Raw genomic sequence first — 27,434 nt, forward strand, 5'->3', positions numbered from 1 at the left:
GTTAGATTCCCAAAAGACTGCTGGACTCCAGGATGAAGAGCAAGCATGGTGGTACTTGTGCTTTATGTACTGTGAAACATCACTACCTTAATTTCAACCATAAGAAAATATCACAGTCTAAATTCAGGTGAAGAAATTGGTTCTAGAAGTAAAAATGACCAAATATTTTAAATATGATTTGTGTATCATTTCTGGGTTTGTTTGGCAATGAGAGAGACCAGACCAGGGAGCTTAAGGAATTAAGACAGGCATCCAAAATGTGACTGCAAACAGAAGGAAGAAATCTTCACTAATCTGAAAATCTTGTTCAAACAAAGTATCATTCTGAATGTAAGGAATAAATTTAACTCAACTTTCACCTCTTTCCACTAAAGTCCTCTTTTCTGTTGAAAGATTCAGTACAAATTATACATTCCATTTGATTTTCATGCAATCTGGTGCTCTCTGCCTTAGGATAGTTTCTTGGTCCTTCGGGTGTATATAGCCTTGCCAATTTGTAAGAGCAATAACCACTTATGTTATAGAGTGACTTCTTTATAGGAGGTGGAAAACTTTGTTGTTAATATGTTACCATTAGTGATATTAACTTTAATCATATAATTAAGGTAATTTTTTCAATGAAATGGAAGAAATGAGAGTTATTAGATAAATACTATCAGTAAATAGAAATGTTTTATAAACACTGGGGGTGGGGTATGCTAGTATGGGTAGAAGAAGCAGGCTCCAGAAAGGAATATTAGTACAAAAGCTCTCACTATTCCAAAAAGAAAAATATCAAAGATGGCCAATTAATGAACTAAGAGCATTTTCCTGGTTGAAGGTAAATCATAATCACGTCACATCTTTCTGTGGTCATTAGCAATCCTTAGCAATATCATATTGACACTCTATGTATCCCAGTAACACACAAATCAGATGAGAAGGCAATTTCCTGTGAAAGTCATAAACTCAGTTCAGTTCAGTTCAGTTCAGTTGGGGATTTTACCAACTTTGTTTTTCAGCTAAAATACAGCACTTACCAAGCCAGCAAAACAACACACATGGGAAATGATTAAAAGAGCAAATAAAACATTAACCACATTTATAAAAATAACAATTATAACACAAACAGAAATCCAGCCTAATAATATTACCATTCATTCTTGTGAATCCTTCAGTTTTAAGTTTATTTGCTCCTGTGTGTATTCACATGAGTGCCTATGATTATCACAAACAACAGTCCATCCCAGTTTCACTCCTATTGGACATGGACTTCTAGTCTGAATGATGATGAGCATTTAACTGGAGAGAACTATGAAGGTGGGAGCTCTCTCTCTCTCTCTCTCTCTCTCTCTCTCTCTCTCTCTCTCTCTCTCTCTCTTTCGCTCTCTCTCTCTCTGAAGTTTTAAAACAGCTTTAGAAACTGCAGTGTAATGAATTGTAATTCTTTTATATCATCTTTTCAAAACAGGAGTCTTCATGAACATTTCTCCCACTGTCTAGAGGGGAACTTTCCTCTCACAGGGAAGGACAAGGTCCTGTCAAGTGTGATAGGGGGATGGCCTTGCCCACAGTACCTGTAGCGGTCATCAAGTATGCATCATGTCCTCCTATATAGGTGAAACCACATATGTTCATTGAGACAAAGTATTTTCCCCAAGGACATGTAGTAAGTGGTCCTTGTTTTTACAAGGACCAGAAAATATAAGAAGTATCTCTTTCTGCTATTTTGATGTTGTTTCTCAAGGTGATCCCTTGTAAAATCTCATCAGGTATAATATTACTTTGTCTTCACAAAAATCTCACGTTGCATTAATTTATTTTTTATGATATGGAAATGAAGGTTTAACGAGATGAAATAACTCATTCAAGCTAAGACAATGAAAAAGTTGCTGAACCAGTTTCCAAGTGACCCGTTGTCATCAAATATTCCGCTCTTAAAGCTGAAATGAGAATGATCGAATTGTCTCTACATATTAAAAAGAAGTGATTGTTCTCATTAAATTACATACTTTAGCTTTGAAATACATAACTTTGCCAATTGTTCAAGCAAAGGAAATACTTCTTTGAAAATCTATAAATTTTCTTCTAAGGAAAGACTTTTAATTTTATTATTTTCCTGTTTATTGATCTTAATTTATGTTTTACATGTTTATGTGGGTTTGTTGGCTAGATTTCTAGAACTAATTTTCAGGAGTTTGTGTCTTTGTCCAGTTAAAAACTTTCACAAAATATATGACATGTGACAGAAATTATCTGATGAGAAGTGAAGGTGGGGGCTGGGAATATGGCCTAGTGGCAAGAGTGTTTGACTTGTATACATGAAGACCTGGGTTCGATTCCCCAGCACCACATATATAGAAAACACGCAGAAGTGGCACTGTGGCTCAAGTGGCAGAGTGCTAGCCTTGAGCAAAAAGAAGCCAGGGACAGTGCTCAGGCCCTCAATCCAAGGCCCAGGAATGGCAAAAAAAATAAATAAATAAAAATAAATTTTAAAAAAAAGGATAAGAAGTGAAGGTGGGAGACAGAATAAAAACTTATGACAGAGGAAAGTGATTGAGTAGAACAGAAGTACTGCTCTGGCTCTCTCAGCACAGACAAATAAAGCCAGAGGCATCAAATGCCTAGCTTTAATAAGTAAATATAATAAACTCAGCATCTAGTGAAATAATTTTGTTGTGAAAGCCAGACGGTAAGCCCTGCTTCACCTGTGATTTTAATTGCCTGATACTGTGCAGAACTAAAAACTGAAGATGACAGATTGGTCATTAAATGAAAAAACAGGGTATTAGAGTGAATAAAAACAACATATGCTGCAAAGTACAGCATCCTTCATTATTTATAATCTGCCTAATCACTGGTCCACAGGTAGGTCATGATTCTTTAGCTTTGCATTTGCATGATTTCCTCCATGAAAATATGTATTGTCTTGCTTCCAATTATACTACAGATTGAATAAATGCATTGTTGAGGTAGCATGTCCAGTATACATAAGGATAGAAGTTCCCTTTTTGTCAGTTAAGTTCATTTAATGTTAGAATTGTGCTTATCAAAATGTTGGGACCTGGGCTGGGGATATGGCCTAGTGGCAAGAGAGCTTGCCTCCTATACATGAGGCCCTGGGTTCGATTCCCCAGCATCACATATACAGAAAACGGCCAGAAGTGGCGCTGTGGCTCAGGTGGTAGAGTGCTAGCCTTGAGTGGGAAGAAGCCAGGGACAGTGCTCAGACCCTGAGTCCAAGGCCCAGGACTGGCCAAAAAAAAAAAAAAAAAAAATGTTGGGACCTAAAATAATAAGAAACATTCGCTGTTCAATATTAGTACATCCCACCAAATGAATGATTTTGAGGCAGCCACATTTCTACATGGAAAACATAAGAAGTGATGGAGTAAATTACTACAGCAGATAAATTTTCCCTTTGTGCTTCCAAAGAAACTAAAGTCATGACTGATTAGTGGAATCAACCTTGAGAACACACAGATGGCTGAATGAAGTAACCATTGAGAGAGGCTTTTAGGGGCTTCACAATCTTAGTCTTGTGGGGAGCAAGTGTGAGCTTTGAAGTACAAGGAGAAACTTAACCCTACTGTTCTACTCCAAGTTAGTCCAAACCCTTCATTCCAAACCCCTTTATTCAGAAACAACTGGCCAGGTTTACATTAACTTTATTTGAAGATTAATTATACAACCTACTTAGATTGTAGAAGAAAACATAAAACAAATCCAGTGAGTCACACTTGCTTTTTTTTGTTTTCCTTTCTTTCTGATAGATTTTCTTCATTAAAAAAATAAATTTTCTCCCTATATATTAATGTTTTTCGTTGCTATGTTTCTCAGGTCAACATAGATTCTCAGAAACTAAGTCATACATCTTTCGATTATTAAATAAGACCAGCATTTGAACCGTTGACTGTAAACCCAAGAAAGTCAAGACATGATTTTGAAATATATGTTTATCAGGGAAGAAGAAAAGAAACTCCAAATATATTACCAAGAATTTTAAAACAATGATTAAAGAACATTCCATTTAGCTGCATTACTATAATATTGCTGCTATAATAACCTATTATATATCCATGCACATTTAAAATTCCTTTCACATTAATTATAATACAATTCTGGACAGCAAAGTCAGTTTAATTAGTCATTTACTCTTTTTTGTAACATTTATATTCTCATATTCTTAAAAAAACTTAAAAACTTGTGAAATTAGTTTTTACATATATTATTGGGATTGTGAATTTATATCTCTGACTACCTTGTAAACATAAAAATATTCCAGCTTGAGTTCATTTTATGCCTATTTAACAATATGTCTTAAAAATGATAACAAAAAGTATTGTTCCTCAAAAAAATTACAACTTATCAACCAGATAAAATTATGCTATATCACTTGATTTTTCTCTTGCAATTAATTATGTTAGGAAAATTTATTTTAACAATAGTTTAAGAATATGGTAAAATTGATAGGGATTGGTATTTCTTTTAGTGGCATTGCATGCTTATAGAAGAGATTGTTGTTTTCTAGTTCTTTATTCCTAGCAATAAATTATTTTCAGAGGCAAATCACACATTTGAGTAAAAGATGTGTTAATAAAAGATGTTTTCGGGCTGGGAATATGGCCTAGTGGTAGAGTGCTTGCCTCGCATACATGAAGCCCTGGGTTCGATTCCTCAGCACCACATTTAAGCCAGAAGTGGCACTGTGGCTCAAGTAATAGAGTGCTAGCCTTGAGCAAAAAGAACCAAGGGACAGTGCTCAGGCCCTGAGTTCATGCCCCAGGGCTGGCAAAAAAAAAATGTCTCAAAGATGTTTTCCCAAAATATTTCTGACAATACATATGTGTGTATGTATTCATGCACATTGACATACATGTGCATACATTTGTGGATATATTACATAGATGCTATTCTACAGTTTTCAAAGTTATAAAGCCTCTCAAACCCCCCCGCCCCCACTAATTCCATAATGTTTTAAAATCAAGTGCTTATTGCCAAAGTGCTCCCTTCTGTAGCTGCATCAAAATGCAGCTCATTGTCTCTTATTGTTAGGATGATTTGTTCATTGTAAACAATTTTCCTTGTTTGAATTTATTTTTGTCCTTGCATTAAATGTTATAAATATTGAATAACTTTCCCCACTTCATCTATATTCCAATAGTCTCCATAAATATAAATGTCATAGTTATAAAGTGGCTAGAGGTTTTGCATGATTTATGCAAATACACATTATCTCATTACTTTATAATGACACTAACATAAAGTGTTGATACGAGGAAGAAGAAAAGGTCTAGAGAAACTAAGTAACTAAGTGTGGGGTTGTATATCATTACTATGCAAGGGGGAAACACATCATTTCAAATTTAGTTGAAATTGTTTTCACAAGCCAAATAGCATACCAAAATGCATGTAGAGGCAAAAGTAAGTTAACTCCTCATTGACTTCCTTTCTTTTCTTTCCATGTTTCTCCTTTGTAGGTCTCATCTAAAATTCATATACAAAGTACATTTTGTTAACATTGTTATCTCTTTTTCTTGTAAATGATCTGTATGGACGAAAATCTCTTCTCAAGTACTTGAAATTATAGATATTCTGAACCACTACACCAAGTCCTCATAATCTTTGTCATTATTACATGACAAAGCACATAGCATATGAGTAAGAATGACCACACATTGCAACAAAACCTAATTAGGGCTTTGGTTTCTTATTGCTACATTCAAGTAGTTACATACCATTCACATAAAAGATTATAAAATAATAATTCATAAAGATGAATTTTTGATATTTGGCCACCTCTTTTGCCAATTATCTTGAGTAAATGTCCATATTGGGAGTCAACACATTAAACAAAACTACTTTATTTTGCTCTAATTCATATAGGTAAAAAAATGGCATCATAAATACTTTGTGTACCACAGTCTCTAGCTAATAAAAAACAAACAGGGACAAAATAAATTGTAACTTTATGACTAAACCAGAGGGAAAGAAACCTTCTAGTCAGTGGTCAGCAAGTGTTTAATAGTCTATATTCAACACAACCACACAGATATATCTCCATGACCCTTTTCTCACACAAATACTTATTTAATGTTCAAGAAGGGCAGATCATGCCATATATTCCCAGAGAGAAACTTGACAAAAATTATGGTGAAATAATGTTTTAAAGTTTCTTTATTCTTATTATGCCTTTTATGTACACCAATTATCACTTTACAAGAATGGGACTGTATATTTTTCTGATACCTGATTTTGCAAAAAAATAAAAAAGCATCAAACATGGAGCTTCCCTTCCACTGCAAACCTGAGACTATTTATTAATTCTTCATGAAACTCTACTACAACCTTTGCTTTGTAGGGACCCTACCAATCACATTCATTCTACTTGCAATTATAATTGCTTTTAGTTCACAACAGAAGTATAAATGTAGTCTTAGTTAATAATCTTAACTATATGTTCTGAATTTGACTAAATGCCCCCTTTAGCTAGTAGACTTATTTCATATAAAACATTATAGTGGATCCTAATTACTATGGTATGATCATCACAAATTCTCCAGACTCTATGCTTAGTGGGTTAAAGAGATTACTATAATCCTCTAAAAAAAAAAAAAAAACAAGTGATAGATTAAAACATTTGTGTTTGCCAAGTTAAGTATTATCCAGTTATGGAAGCAAATGGCAGGTTTTCGGTTTCTAACCCAGGTCACTGTGGTTTCAAAGCCTTCATTTGTTCCATTCCATCACTACTGACAAGTCATGAAAGAGATTACAGTACTCCAATCTAAACACATTTTGGGTTCATTATTTAAAAAAAAAAAGTCAGACCTCTGCAAATACAAGAATTGCCCTGTAAAGCTTTCCTTTGGTTAAAAATAAATAAATAGATAAATTTGTGTCTATAAGAGTATAAATCAGACACACAGGCAGCAAAATTTTCAATTGATAGCCCTTAATATGTCTAGAAGAAGATGTTTTTGTAGAATGAAAAGATTGGGATGCTAACATCTGCCACAGAGAGAACTGATCAAGGTAATTTGCTGATAATAGCTAGTTGGACTTTGTCTGTATAATAGAACAGAGTTTTCTTTATATTCTTCTCCTCAGCTCCCATTGTTTGTTGCCACTCTTTCATCAGCCACCTGATGCCACTATTTTGTCCTGTACTCTGAATGCTATTTAAGCTTTAACTATAGCCCTTGTGTGGGTCTCATTTTGTATGTGGAAGTCCTGGGCTTAGGCCAATAACAAATTCCTCTGATAGTCTCGTATCAGCTTATTTACTACATGCTACATTTATCAAACTTTGAGAGGAAAAGAAGAAAAAAATGAGACTTTCCCACAGTTCTTGCTGAACTTGACCACCATGGCTTAACCACAGTGGTTAGAAATTGTCACAGTCTCCAAGGAACTGACAAGCTCATTGTGGAAACAAGGCACACACGTGAAGAAACAATAAAAAAGAGGGATGTCAGATTTGCTTTTGTGGTAATGGAAGGAAGCCAGGTCCCTACTGGAAGAGATCACAGTTGAAGTCAATAATAGAAGATGGCACATTTCAGAGTGCATATCACGAATGCTTCCACCACATCTGCCTGGAGTATGGTCGAGATTAAGTACTTGGGAATAAATGTCAGCCCAAGCAAGCTGCGTACCTTGTCAACTGTACACTCAACTTAATCAATGTCCCCTTACCTTTCCGGTGTATTGAGCTGGTCCAGTCAATCTGCTTCCACATTTGGGAGCCTCAAAGACACTCCTGAGCTCATCCAGGGCAATGGAAAAGCGCTCGATCCTACGGCGTCCAATCAGAGAAGCTTCCTTCAGAACTTCAGGCTGGCCATATTCCCTGGAGGGCTCGCTCTCATCCTTGGGACTCTCCTCTACAGTCTCTGCGCTTAGCATCTCCTCCCCTGGGCTGCAGGCCATACTAGGGGGATCTGGAGTTTCTGGGGCCAAAGGAATGTCTGGTTCTGTTTGAAGCAACTTGCTTTCCCTGGGCTGAGGGAGCCTGCACCAAGTATCTCCAGGGCAGTATTCACTTCTCTGGTAATCGCTGGATTCCCATTTTTGCCTCAGGAGATTCAGGGAGCCCTTTTGTATGGGGAACAAAGGTGTCTCCGTGTTTTCCTGTAATGGTAAGAATTCCTTCATTAAGACATGCTCAAATGATTGAGGCTTTAGAAACATCTCACTCAAGAGCTAAAGAGGAAGTGGTGCTATGGCTCAAAATGGTGGAGCATTGACCTTATAGAAAAAGATCAGGGACAGAGCACAAGACCGAGTTCAGACCCATGACTAACAACAACAACAACAACAAAAACCAGCAACACGCATTGCTATATTTTTACCTCATGCCACTACAATATTATGTCAGTTAAACTCAAATTAGACAGATGAAGGAGATGACCGATTTTCATAGACATGGCTATATGCACCTAAGTAGAGAAGAGCTAGTAAATTTGATTGTCTTTCTTTTCCTTCTATGAGAAATTAGCTTTGTTTATTCATTGCTTTAGCACTTTCTGAGAAAAGGTCACTTATTAAAAAGACAATGAAATAGAATTGTCATTTCCTGTCTTCTTCATGACAAATCTGGATTGAATATGTATCTAACTAATTTAGGAATCTGCCTCCTCAACCTCATTTGTACTTTTATTGTGTGCTTCTCACTGTGAAGCTTAATTTTGACAATTAAGAAAAAATGTCAAAATAAATACAGAGAATAAAAACTGAGGGAGAGAGAGATGGGTATAATGCAAGAAGAGGAGGAAGAAGAGCAACTTCAGAGCTTGCTAAAACAGAAGAGAAGGGTAGGAGAAGGTAGGAGGGTAGAAGAGAAAATAGCAAATCATAATCAGCAAGTATATATATGTATATACATACATATGTATATATACATATACACATATATGTATATACCATACATATGTATGTATATACATACATGTATACATACATATACATACACATACATATACATGTATACATATATGTGTATATGTATGTGTATGTGTATGTATGTATGTATATATATATATATATGAATGCTTTCACTTCTAACCTAGAGATATTTTTCATGGAAAATTCCAGACATTAAAACATGATTTTTTTTTCTCTTGAAGGATCATGTGTTTTCATGGGAAAGTATAATGACAGTAGGTATGATAAATAATATTGTTTACAGTAAGTCCAGCAAATATCTCAAAAGATCACCTAACACAATATCCCTAGACTTCTTTGATAACCAATCCTGTTATGAAAATTATTCAATGCACTGGAACTCAATACATCTTTGTTTTCCTGAAATAATATTTCCTACAATATGCAAAATGTCCTGATTTAAAAATATTGAGCCACCTATTAAATGAATTGAACGATGGGCTAGTGCACTGTACAAATGTTGGCTAGTTCTATACTTACAGTCTTCAAGCCAAGGTTTGGTTTTACTAAACATGAGAGCATGAGAAACCATTGGTAAAATGCATTTTATGAATTTATTTTGAGGAAATACACTTAAAACAGGTAGTGTTACTTAATATTTAATGAACAAATTTTCCCTATTTTTCTTTACTCCTTTCTCCAGCCTTTGATAACTATCCATCTATTCTCAATGTACATTAAAATGTACTTTTTTCAGTTGCATACATGAGGAAGGTGTTTTTCTTGTATTTTGTTTCATTCAAGGATACCTGATGGACTACAGATTAGGATAAATTAGCATATTTTAAAGGTAAAAGAGTGGATCCTCAAAGAGAATGTGAAAGGGAGAACAACCCCCAAATCTCTTGCATTTGTGAATGAGAATGGCAAATAAAACTCTTTAAAAGCTATTGAATAATAGGGAGTAATAGGTGTGGGGTTTGTGAGATTAAGAACTGAAGTGTGAGATGCTACTGTGAGTTCTCTTTGAACAAGTAACATACACTTAGAATTTGATAAAAATGTGAAATAGTTCCTGTCCTAGGTACTCCTTCTAGTGGAAGTATTGGCTGAAGGTGAATGATGCATGCATGTATGTTGTGAAGGTGTAGACGTGTCAAAATCAACCCCCTCTACACCAACTGAGGCTACATTAAATGTGAAAAGCAAGGGTATTCTGAGTGTTAATATCTAAAAGAAATGCTCACCTTTTTTGGATATAGACATGCTTACCTTGATTTCAATTTACACTATATAAAATCACTTACTACCCCATAAATAAGAACAATCTATATATGCCAGTTGACACTCATAATAAAAAGCCTCTAAATTCCAAACTCCAACTTTCAAAAATAACATACTAATTTCTAAGTATTTACACTGTTCTTCCTAGCTTGGGAGTAAAAAAAAAAATGACACATATCCATAGTCTAAACAGACTGGAAAGTTTGGCATCAAAATAGTATTAATTAATACATTTGGATTGGTCACTGAGTATAGAAATTCTGAGGGAAAAAAGGCCTAGTAATGCCAAGAAAGACCTGGATATTGATTTGGGAAACTAACATATGTTGAGAATTTAATCAACGTGTACTGCCAATGTTTGTGCCTCACATGTAAGAAGTACACTACAGAAAAACCTTGTTAACGTGGGCAAGATTGAGACACCACAAGAGCTGGAAGTAGTGACTTCATGTTATTTAAGAAAATAAAATTTTCAAGCCAACCTTATATAAATTGGAAACTGGAGAAAGAGGGAAAAATGGTTCACCAGGGATGAAAACTACAGAGAACAAAATTCTAATAATTAAAACTGACTTGAAGCATCTGTTCAAGGATTAATATGGAATAGACATGCATCTCTCAATTCCTCCCATTGAGTAAAGCTTAAAACCCTAGAAATTATTTGGAAAAAAATAGTTGGTAAAGGATAGAGAGAATGCAAATTCCTGAGGAGCCTTGAAACCAGAGAAAAATATGGTAGTGAGTTCCTGAATTTCCTTTTTCCTTTAAATATATAGCAATTCCACTTCATTCTGGGAGAGATAGAAATTCAAGGAACCTAGTGAAAGCATCTAAAGAATATTCTCCCAAGGATAACCTACACTTGGTTGCTCAGAAGAGCAAGAATAATGCAAACTGGAAAGACAGAAAATTTTTAGCTCAATACTGTAGCCTGTGCAAATGCCAGGCAAAAATCAGAAACACCCTTTGCCCTTCAGCTGAATCTGAGTGGTAAGTCAAAAATTTCAGACTTCTCTATTGTTATTCTTTTCCCTATACATAAACACTTCATATTATCAGAGAAGATTTAGAAGAGCAGGACTTTCTTCTCATTTGACGGTAACATAACCTTTCTCAAAAATGGGAAAGCCATCCCGTACTTCTATTCTGGCATTCTGCCCATTTTTGAGCAAAAGGTCATGACAAGTTTATCCACTGGCAACGAGGCCTCCCTGTGGTGGTGGTGTCAATAGAAACCATGTGGAGAATAGTAAAGTGAGGTCTTAACCTCTTACCAGGAAGCCACACATGCCAGCGGATTCATAAGGACTCTGCCGCAACCAGGCAGAAGTGGCATAGCCGTCTCTTCCGAGAGTCAGAGCAGGCTAATTGGTGAATTAAGACTTTTAGCATCCTTCTACTTGGCAATAACAGAAAAACTCTCCTATTCATGTTCTGAAACACATTTGAGTAAGATCTAAAGTCTCAAATATAATTGCAGATATACAAAACACTAGTGAAAAATCACTCTTTCCAAGAAACACAATCATCAGAAAACAACACAGAGGAGACACAGATGCTGGAATCATCTGACAAGAGACTTAGTCAATATAAAACTGGCTTAGTGTGGATTATGAATATGCTTGCAATTTTTAAAGGTGTAGCACAGAAAAGGAAGATACAAAGAACAAAAGAAGAAAATTTTAAAATAATGAAATAACTAAAATTTATAAATTATCTGGATGATCACAGTAGAATGGAAAGAACATAAAGAAAGACGAGTGGAGATAAAATAAAATGAGAAAGAATTTCATTCAACCTAGACAAAATATGAAAAGATAAACATAATCTTAGGGATACGCTATACTCTTCTTTGTCCCTAAGTAAGGGGATGAGTCTGGTAAAGATACATTTTATGTATATATGGATATGTCAAAATAACCCTTCCCATTACAACTACAGATGCAAATTTAAAAAGTATGGAAAAAATAAACATGTAATACTTGTGTCTTTCAAACTGCAGGAAAAGAAGAAAAAGAAACTGCAGGAAAAGAAGACAAAGATATAATAGCCAAAAAAATTCAAAGTATCAGGGTGAACTATCACTCTCTAAATTTTGTAAGACAAGCCTTTTGACTCAAGGGGCCAAACTAATCCCCCACAGACATCACATGAAATTTCAGGGAAAATGTCTTTAAAAATATTAAAAGGAATAAAAAACAAAGGACATCTTCCTACAGAGGAAAAGCAATCAAACGAAAGCTGATTTTTCATCAGAAACCTTGGAAGTCAAAAAGAAGTAACAGTATTTTTTCAAGGGCTAAAAGAGAATATTGCCAACCTTAAAATCAATGTCTAGTGAAATAATCTTTCAGAGATGAAGAGAAAACAAAGGTATTCTCAGACAAAGGAAAAGAAAAGAAATGGTAGCAACCAATTTAGCAAACAGATTGGTAGAGGGAAGTCCTTGAAAGCCAGAAAAAATGATTAAAAAAAAAGAATCTTGGAACTTCAGGAATTAAGAATGAACAGAAAGAGCACATTAAAGATAAAACAGTGTTTTCTCTCTTCTTGAACATTTGAAATAATAATAACTGAAGCAAGACATAAAACAAAATTACCTAATGTGATTCTCAATAATTATGGAAAATGTATCTAACATTGTTATGCTGTAAACTAGGGAGGATAAGTGGATAAAGGTGGTAATATTCTGTACTGCACTCAAACTAGCAAAATTCTAATAGCAACACACTCTCACAAAAATATGTATTTAATATGATACTTGGAGAAAACACTTTAAATCTATTATATAAAAGACACATTAATAACATTATCTACAAGTCAAAATGCATTATAGGATATATTTATAAAACAGTTGGCAATTTTAGATTCTTAATAGGAAAAACTAAAATTTTAAATCTCATTGGTCTCAGTGGAATGGACTGAACATAAGGAAAGACCATTGAACTCAGTAAAAATGATAAAATTAGTCAAGTGTTACAACAAAGGGAAAATAGAAACAAAAAATGAATAAAACTTTTGGTCCAAATTGGACTATTAGAATCAATGGTCAGATGATAGCATGGAATGCAAAGAAAAATAACTGCATGGTACATATAACCCCCAAATTCAAATATCACATAAAAATAGTCTAAATATACCAAGTAAAAGATTGAGATTTCAAGGTAAATAAAAACAACCAACAGTATTATCTCACTCCATAAGAAAGAATATTGCACTGAGTGAAAAGAAGCTAATTTCAAATGGTAACATACTGTAGAATTCCAGGTCCATAACATTCTTAAAATGGTGAGACTATAAGTACGAAGAACAAATTATTGGTTACTGTAAGTGGTGGGTAGGCTAGACTGTGAATGGATAGTCACTTGTGGTGGAAGAAAAGTTCTGATTTTTCACTACTGAGTTGGTGATGACAAACTACATCGAACTTTACATATGTGCGTAGTGTGTGCTGAAGGTATGTGTATATTTATATGTATGTATAGATATATGTATATGTTTACACACATATATATTTGAATGAACACAAACACACATGTATACATATTGTGCCAATATGAATTGTTTAGTTTTTATTCACTATAATTGTGTAAGATACAATTGGAAAAATTGGCTAAACACTTGATGAAATCATTGAGTAGTGTCATTGCAAATTCCTGTGAGTATAATATTGACTTCCACATAAAATGTTAAAAACCAAACAGATACATAAATAACTCATTTGTTATTTACCAGGTTTTATTCCACATGTAGGAAAGGTGGGAAACAGGTGGTAGCAGTACCTGTACATTTTGCAGCAATGTGCGTTGAAAAACACCTTTGTGAATGATGAAATGCACACCTTGGTCAGTTATCAATTCGCTGCCTCAGTTCCAAGTGTGCTTTTCAATAAATGCTCTGTGATAAATTACTAATGGTGAAGACAATGTTGGTGATTTTCCACAGAGGACATTAGAAGAACATTTCTGGAGGAAGAGGCTTTGTAAAATGCACTCACTGCCTGGGCTGTCTACCACCAGTCACCAATGTTGGAATAGCTAACAGGGCATTCCCACTACAGAAGCAGGAGAGAAATCCTGACATTACATTCTTGGCCTATGGACAAACTTTCTATAGCTTTCTCAGTATGAACAGAGGCTGCATAACTTCCTGTGTGTGAGAAGTTCACACAGCATTCTGTAAGCTCCTGAGCATTGTACACACAGCCTACCTCTGGCCCAGGAGATAGACACAGTTCTGTAGCTCCCTCTGTGAGCCCTGGCATAATCTCCATATTTGAAAGGCCGCCTGCATGCACAGGCACTCTTGTTCTTACTGCATAAATTTGCTCAGTAATTATAAGCTCTATTTTTCTCTCAGGGGTGATCTACTGTTTCTAGAAACTCCAGACCAACTCTGCTGGCTAAACTGGAAAGTTCCCCTACTTTCCAACAGCCCTAACCTCCCCTACATTAATGAGGTCCCAGCCTTTTATATATTTGTTTTTCCTATGCTCTCACACATACTTGGGTTACCATGTAGATTTTCCTCGTATTAGTAAGTTGTTACCATTATTTATTACATAATTTGTGTCTATTTCCTAATTAGAACAGATGTTATGATACTCTTGTTCAGAGATGTTTGCTCTCTAACTCAAAATATATTCACTCTGGCATATTTTCAGTATCTTTGTGGATGATTTATTTCCCACTGTTCCCCTTACTATCTTATTGTTTGGGGGGTATGATGTATAAGTGAAACCATTCTTCTTTCATATTTCATAATCAAGGAATTACACCCAGCAGCACAGAGGGCAACATATTCCTAAATGTGTTTCTTTTAACATGAGTCTTATATGTTATTTTTCAGAAAACAGGAAGGATTATAAAGAATAAATGAGTTCAAGAAATGGTCTATATTCTACCTTGGGGGGATTCATAAGATTTGCTTCTGTATTGGATACTACCAAAAGTTTGCAGAAAACTAAGCCAAGTAAATTAAGACTACTCTGAATTTATTTTTCAAGGGAATCTTTTATTGCAAATTGTGAATAACATTTTAGGTGTTGTTTTCTGTTAATCCCATTATAAAACCCACTAATTATAAAAGAAGCCTCAGTTTCCTCCTTAGTGTGAAATATATATACACATATATATGATATACACATATGTGTAATATATATTATGTATGTAACCAACCAATTATATATTGATTACTCAAAATTGACTCAGTCAAAAATTTGGCAAGTTCTTTGAATGTGTTTATGTTAATCCTCATTACATTATGTTTGATAGTTTTATTCTATCAAGTATTTCAGCATTTGCTAAAAGCTGACACGATAAATTGCAAGTTATGAATAAAATGAGATGTTCCCATCATTCAAAGGATTACCTGACATATTTAATTTCTGGATGTGTTTGAATATTTAACTCATGTAGGTGTATCTTTTAACATATATTCCAAAAGAAATTTGAAAACAAACAAAATGAGAATCTGTTTGAAGTGGCTACACAGGTGTTCAGAACAACTGTGACCGAGTAGCTGTGGCCTGTTGGGCACTTTATGTAGCTACCTGGTCAATATGGTTCAAGAACAAGTTGAGTTCAGGAATTTTGAAAATTGATATTTCGTTGTCTTCCATAAAGTTTTGCTCTAATATGTTCAGACACTGAATCTGAGGCTGTGCAAATATAAACAGATGTAGGATGAATCTTGGTAGAAACTCCAAGTTTAATACAAAAAGAAAGTACCTGGGTATATAACACAATAGGAAAATGACCTCTCCTGGAGTGTCACATAAGACATACAAAATGGTTTGTTGGAAGTAAATGATATCTGTGGGTTTTTTTTTCCTTTTAACAAGGTATTTCTAAAGTATGGTAATAGTAGATTCCTGATTTTTTTCTTGTCAGGCAATGGTTTGGGTAATTTGAAGGATAGCTCATTTAACCAGATTCCCTTCTCAGAATAGTGAATCTCTGTTCTTTTAGTCTCCCTATTTCTTCTAATTTCCTGTTTTCCTACCAAGCTTTCCTTTTAAATTAAAACAAATTAGTTGGACAAGTCCAGTTATGTACACAAAGCTTCTAGATGATGATCACACCTCTACCATGCTCCTTTCTTCCCCTTTCCAAATTACTCTCATCAAGTTGCTTTGTTCCATTTTCACACATGTATATAAAGAATGTTGTGTATGTTTGTCCTCCTTCCCACTCTCCATTAATCTGACCCCTTCAACTAATGCCCAGACAAGACTTGTTTCAACTTAGTGATATGCTTTTATGTTGACTACATGGTAATTGTTCAAAAGTTTTTTTATCATAGTGTCTTCCAAATGCATATACAACAATAAATCAGTCAGATTGATCACACCCACGCACACCCACACACAATCTTTTATGTGCCTGCATATATATTTATATTTTGGATCTGACACCATGTATGAGGGAAATCATGACTTTTGTTTTTCTTTTTCCTTTATTGTCAAAGTGAAGTACAGAAGGGTTACAGTTATGTACATAAGGTAGTAAGTACATGTCTTGTCAAACTTGTTACCTTCTACCTCATCCCCCCACCCGCCTTCCCCCTCCCTCTTTCCCTATGAGTTGTAAAGTTGGTTTACAACAAATGTTTTTTGTTGTTGTTGTTTTTTCAAATTTTTATTATCAAACTCGTGTACGGAGAGGTTACAGTTTCATAGTTAGGCATTGGATACATGTCTTGTACTGTTTTTTACCTTGTCCCTCATACCCCCCTCTCCCCTCCTCCTTTCCTTTTCCCCCCCCTGAGGTGTTCAGTTCACTTACACCAAACAGTTTTGCAAGTATTGATTTTGTAGTTGTCTTTTTTTACCCTATGTCTCTCAATTTTGGTATTCCATTTCAATTTCCTAGTTCCAATACCAGTATACATGGTTTCCAATATACTCAGATAAGATTACAGAGATAGTGTAGGTACAATCACAGGAAGGTGACACAAGAACATCATCAGTAATAGAAGCTACATATACACATGGGACATTGAAAGTAGTTACAACTGTGATATAACAATTGTCTCCATAACATGGAGTTCATTTCATTTAGCATCATCTTATGTGTTCATAAGGGTATAGCTATTGGGCCTTGGGATGCTCTGCTATGACTTGCCTAAACCTGTACTAATTATTCCCAATAAGGGAGACCATAGAGTCCATGTTTCTTTGGGTCTGGCTCACTTCACTTAGTATAATTTTTTCCAAGTCCTTCCATTTCCTTACAAATGGGACAATGTCATTCTTTCTGATAGAGGCATAAAATTCCATTGTGTATATGTACCACATTTTCCTGATCCATTCATCTACTAAGGGGCATCTGGGTTGGTTCCAGATTCTAGCTATGACAAATTGTGCTGCGATGAACATTGTTGTGCTGGTGGCATTACTGTGATTTTGTTTGTGGTCTTTTGGATAGATACCCAAAAGTGGGGCTGCTGGGTCATAGGGGAGTTCTATATTTAGCCTTCTGAGGAATCTCCATACTGCTTGCCAGAGTGGCTGAACCAGTTTACATTCCCACCAACAATGAAGTAAGGTTCCCTTTTGGCCACATCCCCTCCAACAATTGTTATTGTTAGTTTTCTTGATATAGGACATTCTTACTGGGGTGAGATGGAATCTCAATGTTTTTTTGATTTGCATTTCTTTTATGGCCAGTGATGTAGAGCACTTTTTCATATGCCTCTTGGCCATTCTCATTTCCTCATCAGAGGAGTCTCTTTGTAAGTCTTTAGCCCACTTGATGAGGGGGCTATTGGTTCTTTGCAGTTGTGTTTTGGAAGAAGGTAATTTTTTTAGTTCTGCATATATTTTAGATATGAGGTCTTTGTCATTGATTGGCCCGTAAAGATCTTCTCCCAGTCTGTGGGTTTTCTGTTTATCTTGCGAGCTATGTCCTTTGCCGTGCAGAATCTCTGCAGTTGGATGCAGTCCCATTTGTCCAACCTTTCTTTGATTTGTAGCCTTTCTGGGTCTTTGTTAAGGAAGTTCCAATCTGTGCCAAGGAGCCCAAGTGTTTCTCCTACTCCTTCCTTTAGTGTTTTCAGGGTGTCTGTTTTGATTTCGAGGTCTTTAATCCGTTTGGAATTGATTTTGGTGCAGGGTGATATATAAGGATCTAGTTTTAGTTTGTTGCATGTGTTGAGCCAGTTTTGCCAGCACCACAATAAATGGTTTTGTAAGTACTGCTTTTAGTATCATTTGTCTTTTTATCCTTTGTTTCTCAATTTTGGTATTCCCTTTCCCTTCAATAGTTCTAATATACGTATGAGCTTGGCTTATCCACAGAACATTAATGAGGTTTCTTTTGCCTGAATACTCCTCTCACTCCTGGAATCTCGGTTATTGCTGATCATACTTCTCTTCTCAGTTTAGGCATTATTCCCTCAGAGAACCATCCTGCTAAGGCTGTAGAATGTCAGTATTTGATCTCTCTCGCAATATGATCTTCATGATATAGATTATCACAGTTACAGGTTTGAATTTGTTTGTGCTGCTATTCTGTTAATGTCCATTTCCTAACTTAATTTGCATATTCTATTAAAGTGATGTAATTGTCTCATCATTCAGCAGTTGATCTTTATGCTCTGTCACTGCCTTGCACAAATTGGGGCTCAATAAATATTTAGCAGAGTAGGGATCCAAAGTTAAATATTTAAGTTTTTCCTATGAATATCCTATACTATATGTAACATTTTTTTATTCTCAGGCTTTTTCCTTTATTGTCAAAGTGAAGTACAGAGGGGTTACAGTTTCATATATAAGGCAGTAAGTATATATATATATATATATTTTTTTTTTATCAAACTTGTTACCTCCTCCTGCATCCCACCCCTGCCTCTCCCTCTTCCATTTTTCCCTTCCCCCCGCCAATGAGTTGTACAGTTGGTTTCTACAAAATGGTTTTGTAAGTACTGCTTTTAGAATCATTTGTCTTTTTATCCTTTGTCTCTCTGTTTTGGTATTAGTTGATAAATGGGGAGTGGTAAGGAGGACAAACATACACAACATTCTTTATATGCATGTGTGAAAATGAAACAAAGAAACTTGATGGGAGAAATTTGAGAAGGGAAAAAAAGGAGCAAGGTAGAGGTGTGATCATGATCTAGGCTGTATTCAATGCAATGTTTCTGCTATAATAAACTTAAATTTAAGTGTTTGACAGGGATCAATTAAGTACATTTTAATAAATAACCATCTATGGTGACTTGAAGAAATGTGGTCTGAAATCCACACGTTGAGAAACACAAATGGCTTACATAGAATTACATGGATAAAATCTGTCAGGATTTAGGAATTACATGTGAGTCGACGCTTTCATCAGAGGTTCCTTTTAAAAAAATTTTTATTATCAAACTGATGTACAGGGAGGTTACAGTTTCATACGTTAGGCATTTGACACATTTCTTGTACTGTTTGTTAACTCATCCCTCATTCCCCCCAGACCCTTTCCCCTTTCCCTTCACCCCTATGAGTTGTTCAGTTGGTTTACACCAAACAGTTTTGCAAGTATTGATTTTGTAGTTGTTTGTCTTTTTTTACCCTGTGTCCCTCGATTTTGGTATTCCATTTCAATATCCTTGTTCTAATACCAGTATACATGGTTTCCAATATACTCAGATAAAATACAGAGATACTGTAGGTACAATCACTGGAAGGGGATACAAGAAGATCAACAAATCGAAGCTACAGTTACACATAGCATGTTGAAAGTAGTTACAACAGTGATATAACAATTGATTCCATGACATGGAATTCATTTCACTTAGGATCATCTTATGTGCTCATAAGAGTATAGCTATTGGGCTTTTGTGATCCTCTGCTGTGACTTGCCTAAAACTTTCCTAATTATTCCCTATGAGGGAGACCATAGAGTCCATGTTTCTTTGGGTCTGGCTCACTTCACTTAGTATAATTTTTTCCAAGTCCTTCCATTTCCTTACATATGGGGCAATGTCATTTTTTCTGATAGAGGCATAAAATTCCATTGTGTATATGTACCACATTTACCTGATCCATTCGTCTACTGAAGGGCATGTGGGTTGGTTCCAGATTCTAGCTATGACAAATTGTGCTGTGATGAACATTGTTGTGCTGGTAGCTTTAGTGTGATTTTGTTTGTGGTCTTTTGCATAGATACCCAAAACTAACTAGACTTAAATGACATCTACAGAATATTCCATCGAGCAACAACAGAATACACATTTTTTTCAGCAGCACATGGAATATTCTCCAACATAGATCATATCATAGGGCATAAAGAAAATCTGTACAAATTCAGAAGTACCAAAACGATTACCTGCATTCTCTCAGACCACAATGGAATAAAAGTAGAGCTCAACTCAAACAGCCACCACAGAAAATCCTACAATTCACAGAGACTAAACAACACACTGCTGAACCATCAGTGGGTCATTGAATAAATTAAAACGGAAATTCAACTGTTTATGGAACTCAACCAAGATGAGGACACAAAGTACCAACTCCTTTTGGGACACAGCAAAGGCAGTATTCAGAGGAAAATTTATATCTCTGAGTGCATTCACCAACAAACTGGAGAAACAGCAACTCAATAATTTAAGGAAGCACCTTAATTTCCTTGAAAGAGAACAACAAGACAAACCCCAAATCAATAGACGGAAGCAAATAATTAAAATCAAATCAAAATTGAATCAATTAGAGACAAAAAAGAAACATCGAAAGAATTAAAAAAACACAGAGTTGGTTCTTTGAAAAAAATCAACAAGATAGATAGACCCCTAGCAAACCTGACCAAAAAACGAAGACAGCACACTCAAATAAACAAAATAAGAGATGAAACAGGTAACATCACCACAGAAAAAAAACAAAATTCAGAACACAAGAAGGGACTATTTTGCAAACCTTTATGCCAACAAATTCGAGAACTTGGAAGAAATAGATTATTTCCTAGAAAAAATCCATAGCCCCAAACTCAGCCATGAAGATTTAAACCTTCTAAACAGACCCGTATACATCATTGAAATAGATACGGCAATAAGTGATCTCCCTTCCAAGAAAAGCCCAGGTCCAGACGGATTCACAGCAGAATTCTACAAGGCCTTCAAAACAGAACTAACACCAATTTTTCTCAAACTCTTCAATGAAGTTGAAAGAGAACATTCACTACTAGACACATTCTATGAAGCCAGTATAACCCTCATCCCAAAACCAGGCAGGGACTCATCATGGAAAGAGAACTATAGGGAACAGATTTCCCTGATGAACATAGACACAAAAATTCTCAATAAAATTCTGGCCAATCGACACCAACAGGTCATCAAAAAAAAAAAATCATACACCACGATCAAACTGGATTCATCCAAGAGATGCAAAGTTGGTTCAATATACACAATTCAATTAATGTAATCCACCACATCAACCGGAGCAAGGTAAAGAACCACATGGTTTTATCTTTGGATACAGAAAAAGCGTTCGATAAAATCCAGCACATATTTATCATAAAAGCCCTGGAAAAACTGCAATTCCAGGGAACATTCCTGAATATAATCAAGGCAGTCTATGACAAACCAACAGCAAGCATAACTCTAAAGGTGAAAAACTAAAGCCATTCCCTTTAAAATCAGGAGCAAGACAGGGATGTCCGCTCTCTCCCCTGCTCTTCAACATAGTACTAGAATTCCTAGCCAGAGCAATTAGGCAAGAAGAAAATATAAAAGGGATCCAAATAGGAAAAGATGAAGTTAAACTTTCTCTCTTTGCAGATGACATGATCCTATACCTAAAGATCCCCATTGACTCTACCCCCAAGCTACTACAGCTGATCCAAAACTTTGGCAAAGTAGCAGGATATAAAATAAACCCTCAAAAATCAATGGCCTTTCTATATGCTAATGACCCGGAGGCCGAGCCTGAAATCAGGAAAGCAACTCCTTTTGCAATAGCCTTAAAAAACTTAAAATACCTAGGAATAACCTTAACCAAAGAAAATACCTAGGAATAACCTTAACCAAAGAAGTGAAAGACCTCTATGATGAGAACTTTAAGCACATAAAAAATGAAATTAAGTCAGAACTAAGGAAATGGAAAAATCTCCCATGCTCCTGGATTGGGAGGATTAATATAATCAAAATGGCTATGTTGCCAAAGGCTATCTATAAATTCAATGCAATGCCCCTTAATATCCCAATACCATTTTTTAATGAAATAAAGGAAGCAATCCAGAAATTCATATGGAACAATAAAAGACCCAGAATAGCAAAAACAATCCTAAGCAGAAAGAACAGTGCTGGAGGAATTATAATACCCAACTTCATGCTATGTTATAAAGCTATAGTAATAAAAACAGCTTGGTACTGGCAACAGAACAGGCCTGAAGACAAATGGAATAGAATTGAAGACCCAGAAATGAACCCACAGAATTAGGCCTACTTCATCTTTGATAAAGGAGCTAAAACAATAGTCTGGAAGAAACATAGCCTCTTTAACAAATGGTGCTGGCAAAACTGGTTCAACACCTGCAACAAACTAAAACTAGATCCTTATATATCACCCTGCACCAGAATCAATTCTAAATGGATCAAAGACCTCGAAATCAAAACAGATACCCTGAAAACACTAAAGGAAGGAGTAGGAGAAACACTTGGGCTCCTTGGCGCAGGACGGAACTTCCTTAACGAAGACCCAGAGAGGCTACAAATCAAAGAAAGATTGGACAAATGGGACTGCATCAAACTGCAGAGCTTCTGCAGGGCAAAGGACATAGCTCATCAGAAGTTTCTAAAGGCTGTATTTCATGCCATTGCCAGATTATCTGTGACCTTGTGGGAAAGAGTACCAGGTATATATAGGGAGAATTTTTAGGTAAGGGAAGGGTAACCTTGTTCAAAATGAAGGTGAAAGTGTGTTGAAGACTGGATTCTTCCAGAAGTCTCTTATGTCTTATGATTTCTTATTGTAAGATTCAATTCCTGAATCAAGTGTAACATTGAACACATTTCTAATCATTGTTATAGTGTTAGACTTGGAGACTTTTGCACAAAACAGGAACAAAGATTTGCCTTGTCCAACACAGTTTGCTCAAAAACAAAACAAAACAACAACAACAACAACAAAACCAACCATAAACACCTAACTTGATTTTCAATATGTTTTTTGACAAAAGAAACATTTTAAAATGTTTTCTTATTTTTCTAATACTCCCTAGCATCTAATTGTTAGCAAGCTTTGTAAATAGTCTCATATGCTTGATTTACTAAGGCTTCTTACAAATCCTAAATCTTGCTTTTGTGTTGGAAGACATACTTTGGAATATTTTTCTATACTGAAAGTGTTTCAAATTGAAAGCATAGTTATTTATGAAGTGGAAATGTATTTCCAAATCTAAGAAATGCATGATTATTGCAAAATGATAATGAGTGAAATGTTTTAAACCATGTGCTGAATGCAAGAATACCAAAAGCTCTGATGCTTTTCATGTATATTTCTAAAATAGAATACTTACGTTGAAGGAGCAGCCTAATAGAACAACTTTGTTTATATGCCTTGTGACATATAACAATTATGAAATAAAATCTTAAATTTCAAACTAAAAGGAATGTTTTGGTAAGTTATGATCTCACCACACACACTGAAATTTTATAGTCATTTGAGTTGGCAAATATAAAAATGACTTATAAATATTGAAATGAAAATAAGGCATATCAATTGGGAGAAATGCTCAACAGAGTATGCATTTTATGTTATCAAAATTCATTCATTTGGAGCTACATATTCTTTATGCCTAATTCCATCATGTTCTGTCTGTCCACATGGAGACCTAGTTTTTTCTACCCAACTCATCCTTTCATCTTCCTGCAGCTGGTCCATCATGCAGGGGAAGCTGGGTTCTCTCCTCACTAGCACACACCAGGCCCTTGCCTCCAGGCTCATCACTTCTTGTAGGACAAGTCATCTCTAGGCCCTACATAGAACTTCACTAAGCTGGGCTGGGAATATGGCCTAGTCACAAGAGTGCTTCCCTCGTATACATAAAGCCCTGGATTCGATTCCTCAGCACCACATATATAGAAAAGGCCAGAAGTGGCACTGTGGCTCAAGTGGCAGAGTGCCAACCTTGAGCAAAAAGAAGCCAGGGACAGTGCTCAGGCCCTGAGTCCAAGCCCCAGGACTGGCAAAAAAAAAAAAAAAAAAGGGCTGGGAATATGGCCTAGTGGCAAGAGTGCTTGCCTCATATACATGAGGCCCTGGGTTCGATTCCTCAGCACCACATATACAGAAAATGGCCAGAAGTGGTGCTGTGGCTCAAGTGGCAGAGTGCAAGCCTTGAGCAAAAAAGAAGCCAGGGACAGTGCTCAGGCCCTGAGTTCACGGCCTAGGACTGGCCAAAAAAAAAAAAAGAAAGAAATTCACTGAGCTATCCTTGAACAACAAACACCTAGAGAGGATTTGGGGCAGCAATGGAAACTCCACTCTGTCTACGCTGACCTTGGCTTCTAAGAGAATAGGCATCTGTGTGTGTCTGATAGAAGGGAGAGATAGACTTTCAGAACTGAGTGTTAATTAGGTCAAAAGAATCTGAGCAGAAGAGCATTCTACAGCAGAGCAAACCTTCCCAGTGACCCTACTTCCCAACAAGCAGACAACATGGAATGCTTGTTCTTGGGAGTCCTGAGATGTTGTAAAAACAGGCACCAGAGCTAAAAGGAAAGTGTGATTTCCATAGGAGAGCCAAATTAAAAACTAAACTAAACTAAAATACATGCATACATGCCCAAGAATTGAAAGTATTTTAGAAAAAGAAGATAACTCTGATGGTGTATTGGGATTTAAGAATTATTTTCTATACTTTTAAAGAAAAATAAGTAATTTCTTCAGTAGTGTTAGTTTAAATCATGCAATTCTACCAATGAGAGAAAAACATTTTAAAACAATTTTAGTCTTTTCTGGTATATTTTTAAAATTCTCATCAACTACTCAACTACTCAACTACTCAAATTCTAATATTCTCATTTTTCAGTGAGCAGGGAATGGCCATTGAATGGCCGGCCATTGGAGGTAATTTAAGCCCAAGAGTCAGTTTACTGCAATCATCTCCGTTTTAAATTACAACACCAACAAACCTCCTCCTGAAGTAGCATGCACTGCCCCCTCTCACTTTTTCCTACTTCTGTGAGGGGATACGTAAGTCAGACTTCATGTTTTGTCAGTATCATTGTCTAAAAATATGGTATTCTATGCCAAGTTACTAAACGGAATTTATACTGAAGAAGAATATATTATAGCTTGAGGAACTTAAGAAGCCATCACAAAATATTTGCTCTGGGGACATGAATGATTAGCCAGTTACTGAAATTTACAGGAAGCCTTCCTCAGATGTAGGCAGGTAGAGTTCTGCAGGAGGTTGTTAAACGCTGCTTTGCTCTCTGCAATAATTTAAAGTTGACTTTGAAGTTTGAGAACATAGTATGGCACAGGGTGCCTGGGTCGCATGCCAGCACTGTTTTGCAGAATAATTTCAATCATAAATCTTTTTCCTTTTTTTTTTTTCAAGAAAGAACAAGAAATGTCACTTGTCATTCTCATTGTTTCTAGTGGTTTCTGTCAGCTCTCATTTTCCCAAAACACACACACACACACATCTTGCTGCCCATTGCACAGGAATCAGAGCGTCTCTCCTGAGGACCTTTAACTATGACTGCAATTATTTTTGTTCATCCATCAAATTGAACAATTTTCATACCTAATAAAATCAGGACACCTTCTTATCAAAATGAAGGCCCTGCCAATATGAAAACTGAAAAAGGAAAACATCCAAATGTAATGAAAACCTGTTATGGGATAAAGCTTTTTATTCAGCTTTTCAGCTTAAGTGAAAAGAGTTTTAAGTTCCTTTAAAACATCGGCTAATGATCTCAACAAAATGACAGAACATTAGAAGACCTTGAGGTGTATCAGTATTAGCAATCTGCAGTTTCAAACTACAAAACAAAAGGTTTCCATGGACCTGCCAAATTCACGTTGTCACTAAGCCAAACTCTCTGTCAAGGAAAACCTTAGTCTTACAGCTGTAGAACTCTAATAAGGGTTAGTGAAAAACATCGAATTAGCGCCTACACAGAAGGCTAAGAATTCAAAAGGTTAAGTATAGAATGCTAATTTTAAAGCAATGTATATTTCTTTTTATTTTCTGCTACCAATCATTTAGTATTTTTGTTGTGATGGAGAAATATTCTCACACAGTATTATTTTTTCAAAGAAACATTTTTCTAATGGCAACAACTAAAATTATTGGTTCAAAAAATAATTAGCTGATATGGAGGTAGAAATTAATATCATCAGCTCGTTGCTGAACATAAACCTGAGAAGGATATAAGAGAAATGAATTGAGTTTCAAAGAAATGGCACTTTCAATATTAAGGAAAAGCCACTTATAGCTTTAAAATTGGAAGTTTGAATTTCCACTAATTTTTCTGGCTGTTTGAGGCTCATCAAAACAGATTTTTCAATTAGTTTCCTGCTAAAAATGTACCCAACAGTACATTGCTTTATTTGCCACTAATAAGATGTATGCATCATTCATACACATAAAGAAAAAGATAGGAATGATGCATTTGTTTTATTTTTCCTTTCTTTTATCCCCTTACATTTATTAAGTGAATTGTCTTAATCACCTTGCTAGCACAAACCATTAAAAAAATTATGAAGTTTCATTTTTTAATAAGCTTGTCTTACCTCCATGTCCTTTTCTGTCAAGTTTCTGTCCTGTGACTCAGCTGCCACAGTCATGTATCCATTAAAGGAACACAAAAATTTAACAGTTCTTTAACTCACTGATCTCATCTAACTAATGAACATGAAGCATGATGGACATACGTTGCTAGATAACAGTTACCAGACACCAAATCTCTCATAGCCAACTCTGGGAGCTACATTATTTAGTAAGTTGTGGAAGAGAGAAGTGCACCATAGACCATAACCCCTGCTTGTGCTGGGTACTCAGCTTACAAGTTTAACCTGTTAAAAGCTGATTGAAGCAGCTTTTGTTTTCAAATTCTATAGAACAATAACCAATCCTCAGTAAACTGGCTCATCTCAAAATGGGTCTCAGGAACCTGTCTTCAGGATGTGGGTAATTAGGATTTAACAAAGGAAGGTATTTGTTAAATGTTTCATGGATTACCCAGGGCAACCTGTGTACCAAACAATGCCTGAAATGCAGACAGAAGCTGAAGCTCTCTCTTATGGGAAGCTTCCACCACAGTAATATGGAGAACCCATTTGTAGGGAAGCA

At 35.7% G+C, this 27,434-nt stretch overlaps 1 protein-coding gene across 1 annotated transcript; it reads right to left on the reverse strand.

The window, feature by feature from the left end:
- Positions 1-1,846: 1,846 nt before the first annotated feature.
- LOC125350869 lies at positions 1,847-26,929 on the reverse strand. The gene is made up of 4 exons (XM_048345754.1): positions 26,876-26,929; positions 11,427-11,516; positions 7,681-8,115; positions 1,847-1,948 (listed from the first exon to the last, which is right to left on the reverse strand). The coding sequence occupies exons 1-4, from the start codon at positions 26,927-26,929 to the stop codon at positions 1,847-1,849; spliced, it is 681 nt and encodes a 226-aa protein (XP_048201711.1).
- Positions 26,930-27,434: the final 505 nt, after the last annotated feature.

Source organism: Perognathus longimembris, chromosome 4, assembly GCF_023159225.1.
Source record: "Perognathus longimembris pacificus isolate PPM17 chromosome 4, ASM2315922v1, whole genome shotgun sequence".
Classification (NCBI taxonomy): Eukaryota; Metazoa; Chordata; class Mammalia; order Rodentia; family Heteromyidae; genus Perognathus; species Perognathus longimembris.

Bases quoted from the DNA above. Each gene is read 5' to 3' on its own strand.
- LOC125350869 (XM_048345754.1), bottom strand. From the start codon at position 26,929: ATGACTGTGGCAGCTGAGTCACAGGACAGAAACTTGACAGAAAAGGAC. The intron at 11,517-26,875 runs GTAAGACAAGCT...TTCACCAATTAG, and splicing joins TGACAGAAAAGGACATGGAG to CCTGCTCTGACTCTCGGAAG. The intron at 8,116-11,426 runs GTAAGAGGTTAA...TTACCATTACAG, and splicing joins CTGGCATGTGTGGCTTCCTG to GAAAACACGGAGACACCTTT.